Here is a 17,407-nt window from a genome sequence, read left to right as displayed (position 1 = left end):
TATTCATGGACTTCTCTGGTGACAGTTATAGAAGTGACCTTCTTGTCTTCTCAGCATGCTGTAACACAGAGTCTGGAGAGATTGAATGTCTTTGTCCCCATGGTCCTGCAGCTGGCTGTGGCAGTACTGTGGAATGACAAGTGTTTCTGTGTTTTCAAAGAGCTGTATAAGTCATAAATCTGAAATAACAAATTGATTTTATGTAGCATGGTTATGCTATGCATGCACACACCCTGTCCCATATATATATGCCCATATATACATACATGCCTATGTATGTATGTGTACACACACACACACACATATAATATTACAGCTTGATATACTATGGCAGATCCTTTCAACCTAAGGTGATCGGCACTGGAACCCATCAACAATATGGTTGTTTCCCTTCGTTGTCCAGAACACTGAAAAGAGCACCCGTGATGTTCCATTCAGGATATTTGGTCACATTAGTATCTTCTTTTCTAACCTGAACTCATAGAAGAGACGAGAACTCATCAAGAGATGAGAAAACCATGTTGGGAAAGATGCAGCAACTTACGACATATCAGCAGCTAAGCAATTAACATCTTTCCTTATGGGGAAAAGGATAAGAAAAGCTAATAGATAGGTTGGTAGGTGGGTGGGTGGGTGCATGGATGGATGGATGGATGCATAGATGGATAGACAGATAACACTTATGGGGATTATGTGATACTATACATTGTATAAATGATAGTCTTATGTAGCCAACAGGCCTCAAACTTATGTAACCAGGCATAGCTTTGAACTTCTAACCCTCCTACCTGCGCCTTTTGAGTGCTGGGATTTCAGGTGTGTATCACCATGCCTGGTTTTGATGATTTTTGACAGGGTAACACTTTGTCTGTAGTAAATCTATATGCTGTTTTTAAGCCATTAATAGCACTAGTTTCCATTCAGATTCAAAGCCGAAACAATAACTATAACGTGTTTTTGTTTTTTATGAGGAGTATATTCCAAAGCTCTTGAAATTTTAAAGCATATTTGGAAATTGTCAGGAATGAAGAGTTTAGGAGAGTGCTGTGATGATATATTGTGCACCTTAATAAAATTTGCCTGAGGATCAGAGGACAGAACAAGCCACTAGATTAAACCTAGAGGCCAGGCCGTGGTGGCACAGGCCTTTAATCCAAGCATTCAGGAGGCAGAGATCCATCTGGATCTCTGTGAGTTCAAAGCCACCCTGGACTACATGAGATTGACTCAGTCTAGGAGAGAAACAGAGCCAGGCAGTGGTGGCACACACCTTTAATCCCAGTTTGTGGAAAGTCACACGCCCTCAATCCCAGCAATAGAAAGTAAGTAATATGGTGGGCAAAGAAAGGTATATAAGGTGTGAGGAGACTGGAACTAAAGCCTTTTTGGCAGAGGAAGCTCATTCAGCTAGAGGCCTATCGGCTGAGTTCTTCCAGGCTGAGGAGCTGGTGAGGTCAGAGGTGGTGGCTGCTTCTTTGATCTTCCAGCTTTCACCCCTGATACCAGGCTCCGGGTGTTTTATTAAAAGAACTTTTAACATTTGAGTTACAAAGTGCAGTGCATTTTGATGGAGGGCGGGCATCAAAACAAGTAAAACTGGGATACAGTCTCAAGGGGTTTTGTGGATTTCATACACCTGTTCTTTCCGAAGCTCATTGGTTTCTATTTTCTGTGATATGAACACAATTGGCTTTCAATATAGGCTTAACATTTATAAACACGTAGCTACATGTCATTCATCAGGCACTGGGCTATGTGCAAAGACACAGGCCATGCTTCTAGCATCCTGCCATGAACCCTGTGAAAAATTGTCATCCTGAATTTTCGGAGAAGTAAAGGTGGTCTCAACAGAAGCTGACCCATTCAGGCATGTGTGACCAATCAGTTGGCATCATAGGCAAGAGAAGTCGGGTTACCTGACCTCAAGTCTGTTGCACCTCCCAATAAAGCTAATCTATGCAAGAAAAACCTTGAGAACATTACCTTATACACATTTTCCGATCACTGGAAGATCTAGTCTGGTACTTGAAAGGGAGCTATTTTGTTACAGACTCATTAGAGTAAAGTGATGAAATGTGCAGGTTCCTGCCCTCAGGCTTTGGAGCCAGGCCAGTGTGGGTAGGCAAGCTGGATCCTTGGCTGTAATGTCATGACTCTGAGTCAAGCTTTATTTTGGTTTTAAGTTCTGAACGTCAGTTGCCTCATCTATGGTTTGAAGATAAATTATAAAGGGTTCTGGAAAAATTGGAGCACCATACAGAAGGGGAACAGTTAGCCAGAATCCACAGGAGATAGTATAGATTCTTGGTGGCTATGGGTGAGAATGGGCAATGAAATAGGAGATAGCTAAATGAAGGTTCTCATTATTGTGTTCAGGGACATGTACAGACGCTGTTTTGAGTCAGGTTGATCTTATTGAAGACCTTCTGTGATAACTAGACCTTGAATAGTAACAACAGTTTTACGTGATATTTTGCAAGAGCATGTTTAGATTTATTTATTTTGTGTGTGTATTGTGTATATGTATGTGCATCATGTTCATATCTAGTGCCCAAGAAGGTCAGAAGAGGGCATCAGATCCCCTAGAAGTGGAGTTGTGCATACTTGTGATCCACTATGTTGTCGCTGGGAGCCAAGCCTGGGTTCTCTGCAAAAATAAGTGCTCTTAACTGATAAGCTTCTCTCTAGCCCTGTATGTGATGTTTTTAATGGTCCTAAAAAATACAGAACAAGATGAGAACATTTTCATATCATTTCCATATTTTGGTTACCATTACTATAAAATAGTGGCATGAATAAGCATGAATTGAGCAGTCCTGAACTCTTTAAAAACTCTATATAAAAATAATTATAGTCCTGGCCTGGTAGCACAGGACTCTAATTCTAACAATTTGGGAGGCTGAGTCAAGAAGATTGTGAGCTCAGACTGGGCTACATGGTGAGTTCAAGTTCAGTCCGGGCAGTTTAATGAGATCCTGTCTCAAAATAAAATCTAAGAGGCCTAAGGAAATGGATCAGTGAAGGAGTGCTTGTCTGGTATGTAAGAGGCCTTGTGTTCAATTTTCAGTCCTTAAAATAGTAATTATTACACACAGTCTTTGAGTCATAAAACTTTTTTATTCAACTAATTGATGGGACAGTTATTTATATTTAAAAATATTATTGGTCTCTAATTTGTGAATAGATAGACTCTATCTCCAGTTAACATATGTGTACACAAATACATATTTTTATTAATGACTGACTATAATATCCAAAAGGTTTTCAATCTCCTGGCATAACTGTAGGATTTCTTTTTCTTTCCTGTATTTATTTCAAAATACTCTTTCGCATTTCTTGATCAAAAAGCACTGAATTATTTAAAGTGATAACCTTGAATATTTGTCTATGTAAACAAAATAGGAAGGACCTTGCACAAAAATATGAATTCAAAGTTTCTAGATCTAATATTTTATGAAAATGAAATAGATAAATTTCGTAATGATTCATCATTTTAGGATAAACTAAATTTCTGTTGTTGGGGACTGACTTTTGAAGATGATCAATATATCAATAATCCTATCAATAAATAGGATTGAGTAGGTTCCAAGAAGGAAAATTTATATTTGTAAGCATAAAGAAATAATGCATGTGTTCTGTTCATGTCTGTCCTAATTTACACAGCTATCACTCTCTTAATTAATCATCAGCCTTTTAGACTAAGCACTGAATTTTAATTCTGTAACCTTCAAATCCAAAGACTATGATCTATCTTGTAACAAAAACATCCCAGTTCAAATTGTAATCTCATTTTTATCTCTGCTCAGATGATGAACCATGCTTGGAATAATTATAAACGCTATGCCTGGGGCTTAAACGAACTGAAACCTATATCAAAAGAAGGCCATTCAAGCAGCTTATTTGGTGAGTATGATGTGCTTTGATTTGAGGGGTTTTTTGTTTTTGTTTTTTGAGACAAGTTCTCACTCTCTTAGCCCTGGCTGGCTTGGAGTTGAGCACATAGCCCTAGCTGTCCTTGAATTTATAGCAATGCTCCTGAGTTAGCCTTCTGTCAGAGTTACTTTTCTGTTGCTGTGAAGAGATACCATGACCAAGCCAATGTATAGAAGAAAGGATTTAATGGGGCTTGCAGCTTCAGAAGGTGGTTCGTGATCAACATGGTGGGGATCACGGCAGCGGGAGGCAGACATGGCACCAGAGCAGTAGCTGAGAGCTTATATTCTTATATACAAGCAGAAGACAGAGAAAGTCTAACTAGTAATGGCATGGGTTTGGAAACCTCAAAGCCCACCCCCAGGGACAGGCACACCTCATAATCCCTCCCACACAGTTCTGCCAACAAACGTCCATGTATTAAAATATGTGAGTCAGTGCGGGGGCGGGGCGGGGGATTGTCATTCAAACTACCACATCTTCCTAGAAGTTATAATTGGTGAACCGACATTCCTGGCTTTTTATTGATAGTCTTTTCTCTGAGTCCCCTGAACTCACTGATGGTCAAAAAGCTCGTGGGGTTCTGTGATTCTCCAGGCCCTCTGTGTTGCTAGGAAACTTGAACCCCTGCTGGAACTGTGGAAAGATTGCACATAATGTATCTTTTAGAGAGAACATCAGCTTTGTGTCAGAGGGACCTATGTAACTGTAAAACATATCGATGCCCAGGGCTGACTTCCAGGGATGGCGTACACAGCAGGGTTTTAAGGTCTGGGGTGATTCCTGTAGAAGAGTATTTAGTTATCTGCATTAAGGACTTCCTGATGCATGAAACCTCTGTCTTTGTACAGAAGCTGGCTGAGGCAATGGGCCGTGGTGATCCCTTCTGTAACTCGGTTGTGGCCATAGCTTTCTGCTTTTTTTTCCTGTGGAAGACAAGGCAAGCAGGTTAGGCCAGCTCTTTGAACTCCCAGCTATGTGCTTTTTTTGCTGCCCTTACACTTGGTCCTCACAGAACATTCTGATTGGTACTGTTTGTATTAATAATGTTCTTATTGTGGGAAGAAGGAAACCACTAGAAACGTTTGATGGATTCCTTTGAACAAAGACCTCCTCAGGGCCCACCTTCTGGGCTTGATTTCTTTCCAGCTCTCAAAACTTTTAACTGTAAGTAATGGGGTAAAGGGAAAAAAAAAATGAACTCTGTGGCTGCTGAACTACTCACCAGCCTGACTTTCCATATTTTACCAGAATACCTTAAATGGTACCAGTTCATATAACAAGTAGCAATTTCTGGTGACACTTATGGAGCAATTATTGTATAGTGCCACTCTGCCACATATCATTTGATCTCATTTCTATGTACATTTTTTGGTGAGAAAAAAAAATGAAGCACAGAGAAGAACTTTCTCAGAGATAACCACCTATGCAGTGACAAGCGGGACAGGAACTCCAGTGGGACCAACTCCACGTTCCTAATCCTGGTACGCTGCTTTTCTGTTTCTTAAGGGTTTTATACCTTCAGCTCCACTTCTGTCACTGGTGTTGAAGGAGAGACTCCAAGTCGTTGCAAGAGTTGGTGGTGTAGTGCAGCCAACATGCATGTAAACAGTGAGTTGTCAAAGCATGAGGTGGTTCAGTAGACACACCAGGGAGTTCCAGGAGCCTTTGGGATCTCATGTAGAGGGGAGGGCATTGCAGGGAAGAGTGGACGAAGACACTGCTCTGTCATGAGAATGATTCAGTTCAGAGACAGGGAACTTAAGCTGGGAGTGCCTGCCACAGAAATGGCTGCAGATGGGGCTAGTCTCAGGACGGTGACCAGGTCCCATGAAAGAGGAGAGGTTCCAGTTTAAGACAGACACTGAAATTTCATGGTAAAGTCAGAGGGCCTTCCCTTTTCAGTATTTGCTATTACAACTTTTTATTTTATTTATTTTTTATTTTTATTTTTTTGGTTTTTCGAGACAGGGTTTCTCTGTGTAGTTTTGCGCCTTTCCTGGAACTCACTTGGTAGTCCAGGCTGGCCTCGAACTCACAGAGATCCGCCTGGCTCTGCCTCCCGAGTGCTGGGATTAAAGGCGTGCACCACCACCGCCCAGCTTTTATTTTATTTTTTTAACCTGACTCTGAGCTGGGTAGGTGGCTCAGCAGTTGAGTCCACTGACTGCTCTTGGAAAGGGCCCGAGTTTGATTTCCAGCACCCACCTGACAGCTCACAATTGTCTCCTAACTCTAGTTCCAGAAGATCTGATGTGCCCCTGCTGGCCCCCACAGCCACTGCACATATGTGGCTCACAAACACACATGAAGGCAAAACACTGTACACATAAAATAGACAATAAATAAATCTTTAAAAGTTAATTACCCTGTTTTTACTCTTTTCTTAGTGAAGCTTCATCAGAGAACTCAGTTATGTGTTAACTTGCCTTAATCATCATTGAACAGATCACTTGGTTTTCCGTTAGTAGACCGATGGTCTTCACAATAAACTTTAAAACATTTCAAGTCTTTTTGTTTTTACAGTTTTCATTTTCACTGGATTTATCAATAAAAACCAGATAAGTACTTACTCTTTGCAAAAGGCCTCAAATATTCATATGGCAAAATGAACTGTTAATCAAATGGTATCTGTTTCCATTTTCAAATTAGAATAGGCTAGGGAAGATTTTCTGGTATAATAAAATCAACACCTGGGACTTACTGCAATAATTGAAAGTCCTTATTATTGAAAGTGAGGAAAACTTTTAATTGCCTTCCTTAGATGTATCTGAGCCAAATTCTTTGTCTGCAAGTAATATGGCAATCTGTGTATTCTTTCAGCAAACCCTTGAAGAAAGGAATATGTCTTTCCCTTTCCCCCAGGTTTTGGGGGGTGGTTATTTGTTTGCAGTGGCTTATTCATGTGGTTCCTGAGAGCAGCCTGTTTTTCAGGAGACATCTGCTCCGTGAACCTCGTTTTTGCCAGTCCCTAGCATCCAGGGAGTCCTTCAACACTGGTCCTTCTTTCTCTGGCTAGTTCTTTCCAGTTACTTCAAACTCACCTGTTTGCCAGGGAAAGGAAAACTGGCTCCTTCCTTGACTTCAAAATGATGCTGATGAACGTGAGAAGTGACCTGGAGGAGTGGCCACCTCCCAGTTCCTCTGTATAAAAGAAAGCAGAGCTAGGGTTTGACAGAATCGCTCCTCAAAGAGAACCGTTCGTGTTTGATCAGTTATATGCAGTGTAAAGTACAACAACAAACAGCTCTTAACGACTGGGGAATTCGAAATCAGTGATCATATGAATCTGGTATCATGTTTCAAAATGTGACCTGAGAACATTCCCGTTAATGTTTCCCTTGATTCCATAGTTTTGTTTCCCAAAAAAACCTGTATTTTTGAGAACAGTGGATTAGAGTAAAGTGTGACACAAGAAGTTTTCTAACTTTCATGTCTTTATCATTATGTAAGATTCAAATTTAGTCTGTTTTAGAAAGTTGCATATTTTAATATTCTATTACTTCTAGTTTCCTAGTGATAGTTTCTCAACTTGTTACTTAAACAGTGTGTGCATTGAAGTCCATTCCATTTTTATTTATGGAGCTGCACTGAATAAATGTAGTACTCAGTCTTTCAATGGCCATTCATGGAACATCACTACTACAGTCATAAAGGGCATCATGGAGAATGTGGAGTGAACAAAATGTAATCTCTGTCTTCAGAGAAGTTTGTAGACTAAAGGATGACAGACAGAACATGGTGTGTGCCTGAGAAGTGTAAAATCTACATACAGTGGAAGCTCAGAGCAAATAAACAGAACCTGAGCCTGGCTAGACAAGAGACGGACATTGGAATCAGTCACGATGTTATCGACAGTGGAGATTACATATTAGAGAACAGAATGTCTCCTAGTTACCCGTGCTTTTGTTTTTGGGATTTTAATTACCCGTGGCCAACTGCAGTCTGAGAACATTGAGGAGGATTCTAAAAATAAGAATCCTTATGCTTTAAATGGTCATATCCTGAAATTGTGACCACCTCCAGCTCTATCCTGGCCTGGACGGGACTCACCCCAGTATCCACGCTATGTGTTAACCGACTGTTCATCATTTGGTAGCCACTTTGTTTCATCTCTCTTGGCATTTTATTCTGTGTATCCAAGTCACCCTGTTTCACTAATGGTACAAAAGCACAAGAGCACCATGCTGACAATTTGGGTGTGCCAACAAGAAGCCCCAAAGTATTTCCTTTAACAATGAATGTACCTGATATTCAGCTTAATATGGAAAGGGAGTGGGAAAATCATATGCTGAGGTTGCTAAGAGCTACAGTCAAGATGAGCCTTCTGTCCGTGGAACTGGGAAGAAAGAAAATGAAATCTGAGCTAGTTTTATTGTCCCACATCAAACTGCGAAAGTTATGGCCACAGTGCTTAGGTGTTAAAGTGGAAAAGGCATTAAATGTATTTATGCTTAGGAAAAATGTGGTATATATGAGGTTCAGTACTATTTGCTGTTGCAGGCATCACCCAGGATTCTTGGAACATACTGTCTGCAGATAAAGGGTGATGCCTGCAATGATTTAAAAGAGCTAGCACGGTGATAATTCTACATCTAGCAAACTTCACGCAGGTGCACTCCAGGGCCACTACACAAAAATAATGGCAACTGCCCCTTAGCTTCAGGCTCATTCTTTCTTTCCTCGTTAGAGAATGCAGTCACAAAGGAAGTTTCCAAGAGTAAGTTTAGCTTTTACAACTCGGAGCAAATGTTAAAGATTAGTGTTCCGTGCTGATAGCCTATGGAAAAATTTCGTTTGATACGCTGTATTTTTTTACATTTTATTTTTCTGAAAGAAACTAATACTCTTTTCAGTATGACTGTTTGTTAATGAGCTGAGGATCACTCTCAGCTTATTCTAGGGGTGGTCAGTTTGCATCTATCTCAAAAATGTTGAAAAGGTATTTTTGGTATTTTTTTTCAGGCAGCATCAAAGGAGCAACGATAGTAGATGCCCTGGATACACTTTTCATCATGGGCATGAAGACTGAATTTCAAGAAGCTAAATCATGGATTAAAAAATATTTAGATTTTAATGTGGTAAGTTCAATTGAAGTTGCTCATGGAGCCCTTAAGTTTTAGCTTATCCATACCCTGTATGGGACACATTATTTACTATAATCTGTGCCAGTAGAAAAAATTCAACTTTTTTATGCGCGCGTGTGTGTGTGTGTGTGTGTGTGTGTGTGTGTGTGTGCATGTTGATAGGTGTGTGGGTGTATGTGTACATGTGGGAACTAGAGGATAATGCTATTGGCTGTAATTCCTCTGGTTATCCACCTTCTTTTCTTCCTTTAGTTTTTGAGACAGGGTCTCTTACTACCTAGAACTTGCCACCTAGCCTAAGCTGGCTAGCTAGAAAACCCAAGGGTCTGCCTGTTCCCATCTCTGCAGCACTGGAATTACACACACATGCCACCACACCTGACTTTTTGACATGGGTTCTGGGGATCAAACTCAGGTCATCCTGCTTAAGAGGCATGCACTTTGCTGAGTGAGCTCTACTACTCCACACAATGCAACTTTAAATAGTAAAGACACTCTCACGCTCTATGCTTCTCAGTTATTGTACAGGCAGATGTCCTCTTTGTCAAATTAAGGGTAAATCAGAAGTAAATATTTACAGTAGCCTACATTATCCAATCTTCCTGTTTAAAATACCACAGCAACCCTATGAGATGGATGCTGAAGCCTCTACGTCTTATTCCAGAGCATATGGCTGGCTGCATGTTGGAGCCATGAGTCTGTCACAGGACCTTGTCCCTAATACTTAATCTTGACATTGTACAAGGCACACACACACACAGCATCAGCAGCCACTGTCACTTAACTAAGGCTTCCAACTTTGTTGCTCTTATGCTCCTGTTAATAAAAGAAAATAGGGTGAAAAAATCACCTACCTCTAGATCTATGTGCAAAAATAACATAGTCTTCAGCTTTTGGTATATGTGCATGTTTGGCAAATAACCTGAGGCCCAGTGTGCTTTGAGGGAACAGTGCAATAGAATGAGACAGGTCCAGTGTTTGATGACCATGGCTGGGGAGGACTGTGTCTCCTTGGATGTAACTGGACAGTCATTGTTTTACTCCATAAGAATGTGGGCAAGGAATTTATTCTAAGAAAAGGAAGCATGTCAGCCCTGACTCTTTATAAGTCCTTAACGTGTGGCTGCATTATTGGTATTATTATTTTAAATCAGAAGTTACTTTGCAGAAATCGTTGTAAGCCTCTTGTGTAAGCTAGGAAGTGTTCAGTGGTGTCTGGGCATCCTCACAGCCAAGGTGGAAGAAGCATAGTTCGTGGTGATGGGATGAAGGAAGAGGGTGCTCCTGCCCACCCTGCTGAACTGTCACTCCTCTGTCCCCATCAAGAGTGGACACCAGAGTTAGCCAGAGCACTCAAGATTACTAAAGCAAGTCCTTGTCCATCACTTTGACTTTAAAACACATATAAATGATGAGTTTTGATATTTTGTTGCTCCTCCTTTGATTAGTTGCTAGCTATGGTACATTTAGAAGGTCTTATAGATAGAGTGAAGTTTTTGCTTGATCTTCCTGCTAACTGACTCTAGAACATGAGAGAGACAATATTCCAACACTACAGAACTTTGCAGATCAGGACTAAGCTCTTATTTTATTTTTAATTTTTTAGATTTATTCATCTTCATGTGTGTGAATGTCTTACTTACACATATATGTTTATGTACCACGCATGTGCCTGCTGCCCAGGGATGATGAGAAAAAGGAGTTGTATCCCTTGGAACTAGAGTTGCAGATGGTTGTGACCCACCATACGGGTATGAGGAACTAATTCTGAGGCCTCTGCAAAAACAAGTACTCTTGACTGCTGACCAGTCTCCAGCCCCAGGCTCTTTCATTTTAAATGTAGAGAGAAATAACTATAAAGAGCTGGTGGTTCAAATTTACAGAGCCGTTGGAAGGAATGTTACGTGGCAGTTCTGATAATGCTAATCAAACTAAACAAGAAAAGTTAGACTAGAAAGCTTTCTCCTAGTAAATTTATTCCCTTAGGAATACTTAGTAAAAGTAAGTCTTTGTGTGTTCGCTTGCTGACTTTTATGGTGCTGGAGATCAAATCCAGGGCCTTGCATGTGCTCGGCAAGCACATTGAGCTGTAGTCCAGTTGTCTTAACAATGCTTATTAGTAGGAATGAATCTGGTTACCTACCCCATGTGCTCATCTTTCAGCTACAGGTGATGGCTCTTCTACACCTAGAAATTTTAATAACACTAGACCTATGAGTAGTCCCAGGCCCCTCTTCTGATTCTTGGTTTGGTCAATCTGATACATTGTCTGAAACCTCCCGAGAGCGGTATTCTGAGCTCTGAACTTGAGGGAGAAGAGACTTGGAGGGTTGTACTGTTTTATTTTTTGAAACTCGGTACAGAGGCCTCTCAAGGTAATAGACAAAATGTCACCATAGTAGAAGCTGATTGGCTAGCCTCAGGCCACTAAGTAGGTGAAAAGAATATTTCTGTGGGTGGAGAAGGCAAAACAAATCTAAGTAGGAAATATAAACCAAAGTAAAAGCCAAGAAAAATATGTCACTTGGCCTCCTTGCTGACGGGGTAAAGGAGTTAAGCTATCATTAAATGTCTATTAAGATGTTGACTTTTAAACTTTAAAGTTTTATATAAAACATGCATTTTAGTACTATTGATAATCTGGCTATGCTTTTCAAAATATACTCTAAAAATTGTAGCCATGTTGCTTTTCAAAATATACTCTAAAAATTGTAGCCATGCATCTCAGATTTCTGTTTATTATGTTATCTCTTGCTCTTTCTTTCTCTGTGTGTGTGTGTGTGTGTGTGTGTGTGTGTGTGTGTGTGTGTGGTATTGTGGTAGGTGTTATATATGTGTGGAAAGACACACAACGTACATGAGAAGCTACAGCAGGACATTGTGTGTCTTCCTCTACCACTTCTCACCTATTGCCTTGAGACAGGGTCTCTCGTTGAACCGGAAGCTTGCCCTTTTGGCTAGGCCGCCTGACCGCAAACTCCTGTGATCCTGCCCCCACCCTAACCCACCCACCTCCACACACCAAGTACTCTGGTCACAGATTTGTGCTTCCATGCTCTGCTTTTTAAGTGAGTGCTTGGGATTTGAACTCAGGTCCTCATTTTTGCAGAGCAAGTGCTCTGACCTAGCGTGTCATCTCCCTAGCCTTATTATACTATTCATAACATGAGAAGACTTGAAATATTTACTGTGCCTCTTTCTATCAACATTATCATATTTCCTTGTTACAAAAATATGTTATCAGGAGGAAAGTAAAGCTTAGTTGGTAGAGCGCTTGCATAGCATTCACAAAATCCTAGGTTATTAGTTAAAATATTAAGGGAACTCCACGTAGTTAAAAGGGAGCTTTATTTTGTGGGGTAACTTACAAGTGAAGGGATAGGTTACAGGGTCTGGGAAAGGTGTAGAGCAGTCCAGCGGTGTTCTCTAGAGAACTCTGTTCGGTCTACCTCCAGCATCCAGGGTCCAGGAACCAAGAGAGCCGGCCCATCCGGATGGGGTCTTCAGGGTCCTCTCTCGGCCCCGCCTTGTAGGCGTGACAGTTACGGAAGCCTCAATGGGGGTTGGAACTTCTAGATCAAAGCTGGAATGGCTACCCACTACACTAGGTTCAATTCCCAGCACCATATAAATACTGGGCACATGCCTGCTAATTCTAGCACTCGCGAGGTAGAGGCCTCAGCTATATACAATGTTCAAGCTAGCTTGGGCTATGAGGCCTTTTTGTTTTAATGCATGTACCAATAATACAGACTTAGAGTTTCTCATATTAAAAAGAGTAATGTATAAGTTCAAGAATGGTGTGTGTGTGTGTGTGTATTTTCTTCTTTTCACTGCATGATAACAGGTCTTCAGCTCAGTGTTTTCTAGTTAGTTTTCTAAACCACATCTGCAAATTTATCCTCCATCTTCACAGTCAATCCAGAGCTTCAAGTGATTGTTTCAATGACTGCTTGATTCTCCTTGAAAAAAAACACCGAGGATTTATTTTTGCATTCATGTTAAGGGAGAACAATAAGCCTTACCTAAAATAAAAAAAAAAAAGTACTATTTTTAGGGGTATCATGTAATAGTGTAACCTAGAGGACACACCATTACCTGCTGCATTTAAATCAACACCTTTTCCTTATAAAGTATTTAAACTGAAAGTCTAAGGGTTGTATGGTTTTGCTGTTCTTACTGTTTGTTTTTCAAGGTAATGCATATAACTGTGTCCAATGTTACTGCAAGGGGAGAGGAACTAGAACTGAGATAGAAACACTGTTGCAGGGGATTTAATCCTAGAGCTGCTAAGTGTCAATAAGTCCTCAAGTTGAGAGTAAATGTGTGCACATGCAGAACACTCAGTTAATATCACTTAAAATTTACTTTAGCAAATGCTTTTCAGTGGGTTTATATTGCCATTCATGAAAGCCTAAGAAGTTGATTCATTTGGTAACACAAAATCCAAGTGTCTGTTATGCCTGATTTTAAATAAATCATTCATTCGGTTAATATGATTTAGGGAGTAAGTGCTAGGGTTCCATTGATGGAGCTTGTGTTCAGCCCAGGCATCCTCAGGCATACAGGTGAGATGGAAAACGTTTAGTAGACTCTGATGAGCTTTCCTGATTTCAATTCAGTGTAAGCCTAGGATAAAGAATCAAGATTTTTATTTATTCATTCATTCATATGCTAATTATTTCCCAAGCTCTTCCTAAGGATCAGTGACTTACACTTCAGGAGCTTCTCTAGCAGGAGAAATGGACACCTTAGCTGGAGCGGGGTTATCTGTGGAAGACGAGGAGGAAGGCAAGACAGGCCAGTGAGCTGTAAGAGTTTAGCACCTGGTGATTGATTGATTGATTGATTGATTGATTGATGCTGATTGGTGTTTTGCATAGGTTATTTCAATTTCTGCAGAAGAGTAGTGCTATTTTCTTTACTTTTATAGATGAACGTAATTAATTCATCTTCCCAAGGTTATGCAGCAAACAGGAGTCATGGTGAACAAGATCTTTCGATTTCTTTCACCTTGTTTTGTAGTGGCGAAGATACAAAAGAGTTGAGAAACACATACACATCCCAAGCATCTGAGACTGTGGCTTAGGCATGTAATCTTCATATCACTGTGCTTATTAGATTCTGCCACTTAGTAAGAATTCAACCAGTGCCTGTGGAACAAAGGAGCTGTCTGCCTTGTCCTACTTCCTGATTGAAAGGGGTAGACTGAGTTAGAAGGCATGCCCATGAAATACGACTGGTGGCTGTGCTGTCATTTTTATATAGTTGGAATGCAAGTGCAGGTGATCTACACGACATTCAGCTACCCCCAACATAGGTTTGTGCTGGCTCCTGCTATAGGAATATGCTCAAATAAGGAAAATGGCACAGTTCCAGTGTGAGTGCCACTCAGTTCAATTTGGAGCGTCTCATATTGCCACTTTGAAAAAAATACTGTATTAACTAGAGGTACTGAAAATTATCTTTAGTAACAAAACTCATTGAACGCGTAGAAATTTTCTCCAGGTAGCAATCCCTTACACGAAGTGTCTGAATACAAAAGAAAGCTCAGTAGAAGCTGCCCTTACAATCAATGTCTTTCAGAGCTGCAGTAAAGTAGTACTTGGTGTGGGAGCTGGGGCTTTCTTTGGTAAAGACAAGAATAGAGTAGATTAGCTTGGTCCAGACACTAACACTGATGCAGGAGATGCTCAGCAAAGCACCCGGGTTCGGCTTGTGATGCAATGATTCCCATACATTTTACATGATAGAGGTGTTGGTGGCAAGGTGACCCTTTGTCTTCTTAACTTAAAGGTCTACACTTTAAACATGTTCCTAGGTTTCACTTTAAATATGTATGCCAAACAAGCTGTGGGGGTCCTCTGGGAAAGATGTGGACGTTAGCCTCAATGCTGTGTCTTCTTACATGCCTGGATGAGTATTTGACTACCTACCTCACAGTTGCATGCCACGAAGCATGAAAGACGTGACATTTTTCTTAACTTTGTTCCTAGAAAAGGTTTGTTTTTATACAAAATTATATCCTAATTGGTGCAGATCTCTTAAGTTAATTTTCCTGCTGAATGGAATCATGAGGTGTTTACCATTTGATGCTGAGGGGTACCTGGCCAGGAGTAATTATTTAGGTCATGGCCCTAAAAGGAACTTGTCTCTCTAGTAGTGATTACTGATAGATTTGTGCCACTACTTGGATCCCTCCTAGACCTTCGTGGTAAAACCAGCCTATTAACATAGACAGCATGGTTATTTGCCCGTCTTCGTAGATTTAAGAGTTTAAACACTGTTACCAGTCTTAAGACATGTATTCTGCAATTTATGAAACTAGGAGCTGCAAGGACACACAGTGAGGAACAGTAGACACTACACTTTAAGTTTCACACTTACTCTTAATCCGTGAAGTGTGAAGCAATAGACATTCTGAAGTAGCATTCTTTGAGGATGCATAATTACTGGTAAACATGGGCCGGGTGTATAGGCAATTCTTTTAACTAGAGGCCTTGCAAGGTTTTCTATACAAGCAGTGTTCTCACATATGTGGGTGCAGTAGCGTTGCTCCTGGACGTAACTGCTACAGTGGATTGTAGTGGCGAAGTTGTTATTAATCAGAGGCGTTGCACTGGTATGCTGTGGAGCAGCCATGACTGAATCTTGTGTGTGTGTTGTGTGTTATACTAGCACAGGAACCCCATGATGCTTGCAGATCTCTGAGTGGGAAGCTGACAGAGTTTGGTGGAATCGTTGGTAAAAAGAAGAGTTTCTGAATTTAGGGATCAAATGTTCTCTTCCAAATAGTCTTTTCAACTCAGTGAAAATGTTGCACTGTGTAGAATCCTAATCGTTAAAATCTGAACAAGGTTTATTATAAATAACTATCTTATGGCCTGGAGACTCAAGGAAATAAATGACCTTCTCAAGGGAAGCTGATGGTTTTGTAGTTTCTCTGGCAGATGGGAGCTGGGGCTGACTCTGCTCTAGAACCATCATATCATTTTATTCTCCTGGCCAAGCCTCTGATTTTGCTTACTGGGCTCTATTAAATATCATGCTGTGGATAATTTTGATGGATAAGTTGCTCATAAAAATGAAACCTAACTGGCATTTCTTGTGCTCTTTAAAATGATGTCTTGCCTAGTGAAAGTCTCTCAGACAGTCATTTTAAAGGCGGTTCTGAAGGGGTCACTTAATTTGTCACCAAATTAGTATTAGAGTCTTCACATCCATGGGTTCATGATATGTTGACTAAGATGAAGCTTTTCCCAGCACAGCTATGGGGCAAGATTTTAATTTAAGGATTAGGAGTGGAGAACATGTATTCTCCCCCCCCCCCCCATTTTAGCAATCTTTGTCAATTTATCTCATAATTTTAGATGTCTTATAAATTGAAGATAAAAAAATTAAGAGAATTTGTGAACTTGAAGTTGAACTTAATGGTCTAAGGGACCCAAGTTATAGGTACTTTCCTGGTCAGGGTTACTATTACTGTGATGAAACACCATGACCAAAAGCAACTTGGGGAGGTAAGTCTTACATATCTTGAGTCACAGTCCCTTAAGGGAAGCCGTAGCAGGAACTCAAACAGGGCAGGAACCTGGAGGCAGGAGCTGATGCAGAGGCCATGGAGGGGTACTGCTTACTGGCTTGGTCCTCCTGGCCTGCTCAATCTGTTTTCTTATAGAACCCAGCACCACACCTTCAGGCTGTGCGGCACAACCCACAATGGACTGGATCCTCCCCAGTTAATCACTAATTAAGAAAATTCCTATAGGCTTGTCTACAGCTTGATCTTATGGAGGCATTTTATCAACTGAGGTTCCTTCCTCTTGAATTATTCTATCCTGTGTCAAGTTGACATAAAACTAGCTTTTGTCAACTTGACACACAAACATATCACGGTTAAGCCATACCCTTTCTTTCTTATTCATCCTCAAGATCACATATTAATATCAACATTACAATATAACATTCAAAGTTTTAAAAGACCCACAGTCTAAAAATTTAAACACTCAAAAATTAAGTCTTTCTAAAAATATCCAGCATCTTCTAAAATCCAAAGTGTAAAACTCCAAAAATCTCTTTAAAAGTCCAAAGTCTCCCAAATGTTGGCTCTGGTAAAATCAAAAATAAATTAAATACTTTCTTACTTCAAGAGGGAAAAACCAGGGCACAGTCACAATCTAAATAAAACAAAACCAAACTCTAACAATGTAAATAATTCAATGTCCAATGGCCAGGATCCACTGACGACCTTCTGGTCTCCTCCAAAGGGCTGGGATCACTTCTCTGGCTCCAATCTCTATAGCACACACAGATTGTCACCTAATATCAGGATTGGCTCCACCCCAAGGCTGCTGCTTTTCTTGGTGGCCATCCCATAGTACTATCAT

General features: G+C 40.5%; 1 protein-coding gene across 1 annotated transcript in view; it reads left to right on the top strand.

Annotated features, from left to right (window-relative positions):
• Man1a1 (mannosidase alpha class 1A member 1) overlaps positions 1–17,407 on the top strand; it is a 174,384-nt gene that overhangs the window by 38,853 nt on the left and 118,124 nt on the right. The window contains exons 2-3 of the mRNA XM_059272584.1: positions 3,807–3,903; positions 8,899–9,014. Of these exons, the coding sequence (XP_059128567.1) occupies positions 3,807–3,903; positions 8,899–9,014 (213 nt within the window). The remainder of the gene's footprint in view (positions 1–3,806; positions 3,904–8,898; positions 9,015–17,407) is intronic.

This window comes from Peromyscus eremicus, chromosome 8b, assembly GCF_949786415.1.
Source record: "Peromyscus eremicus chromosome 8b, PerEre_H2_v1, whole genome shotgun sequence".
NCBI lineage: Eukaryota > Metazoa > Chordata > Mammalia > Rodentia > Cricetidae > Peromyscus > Peromyscus eremicus.
This window is presented reverse-complemented; position numbering and strand designations above follow the sequence as displayed.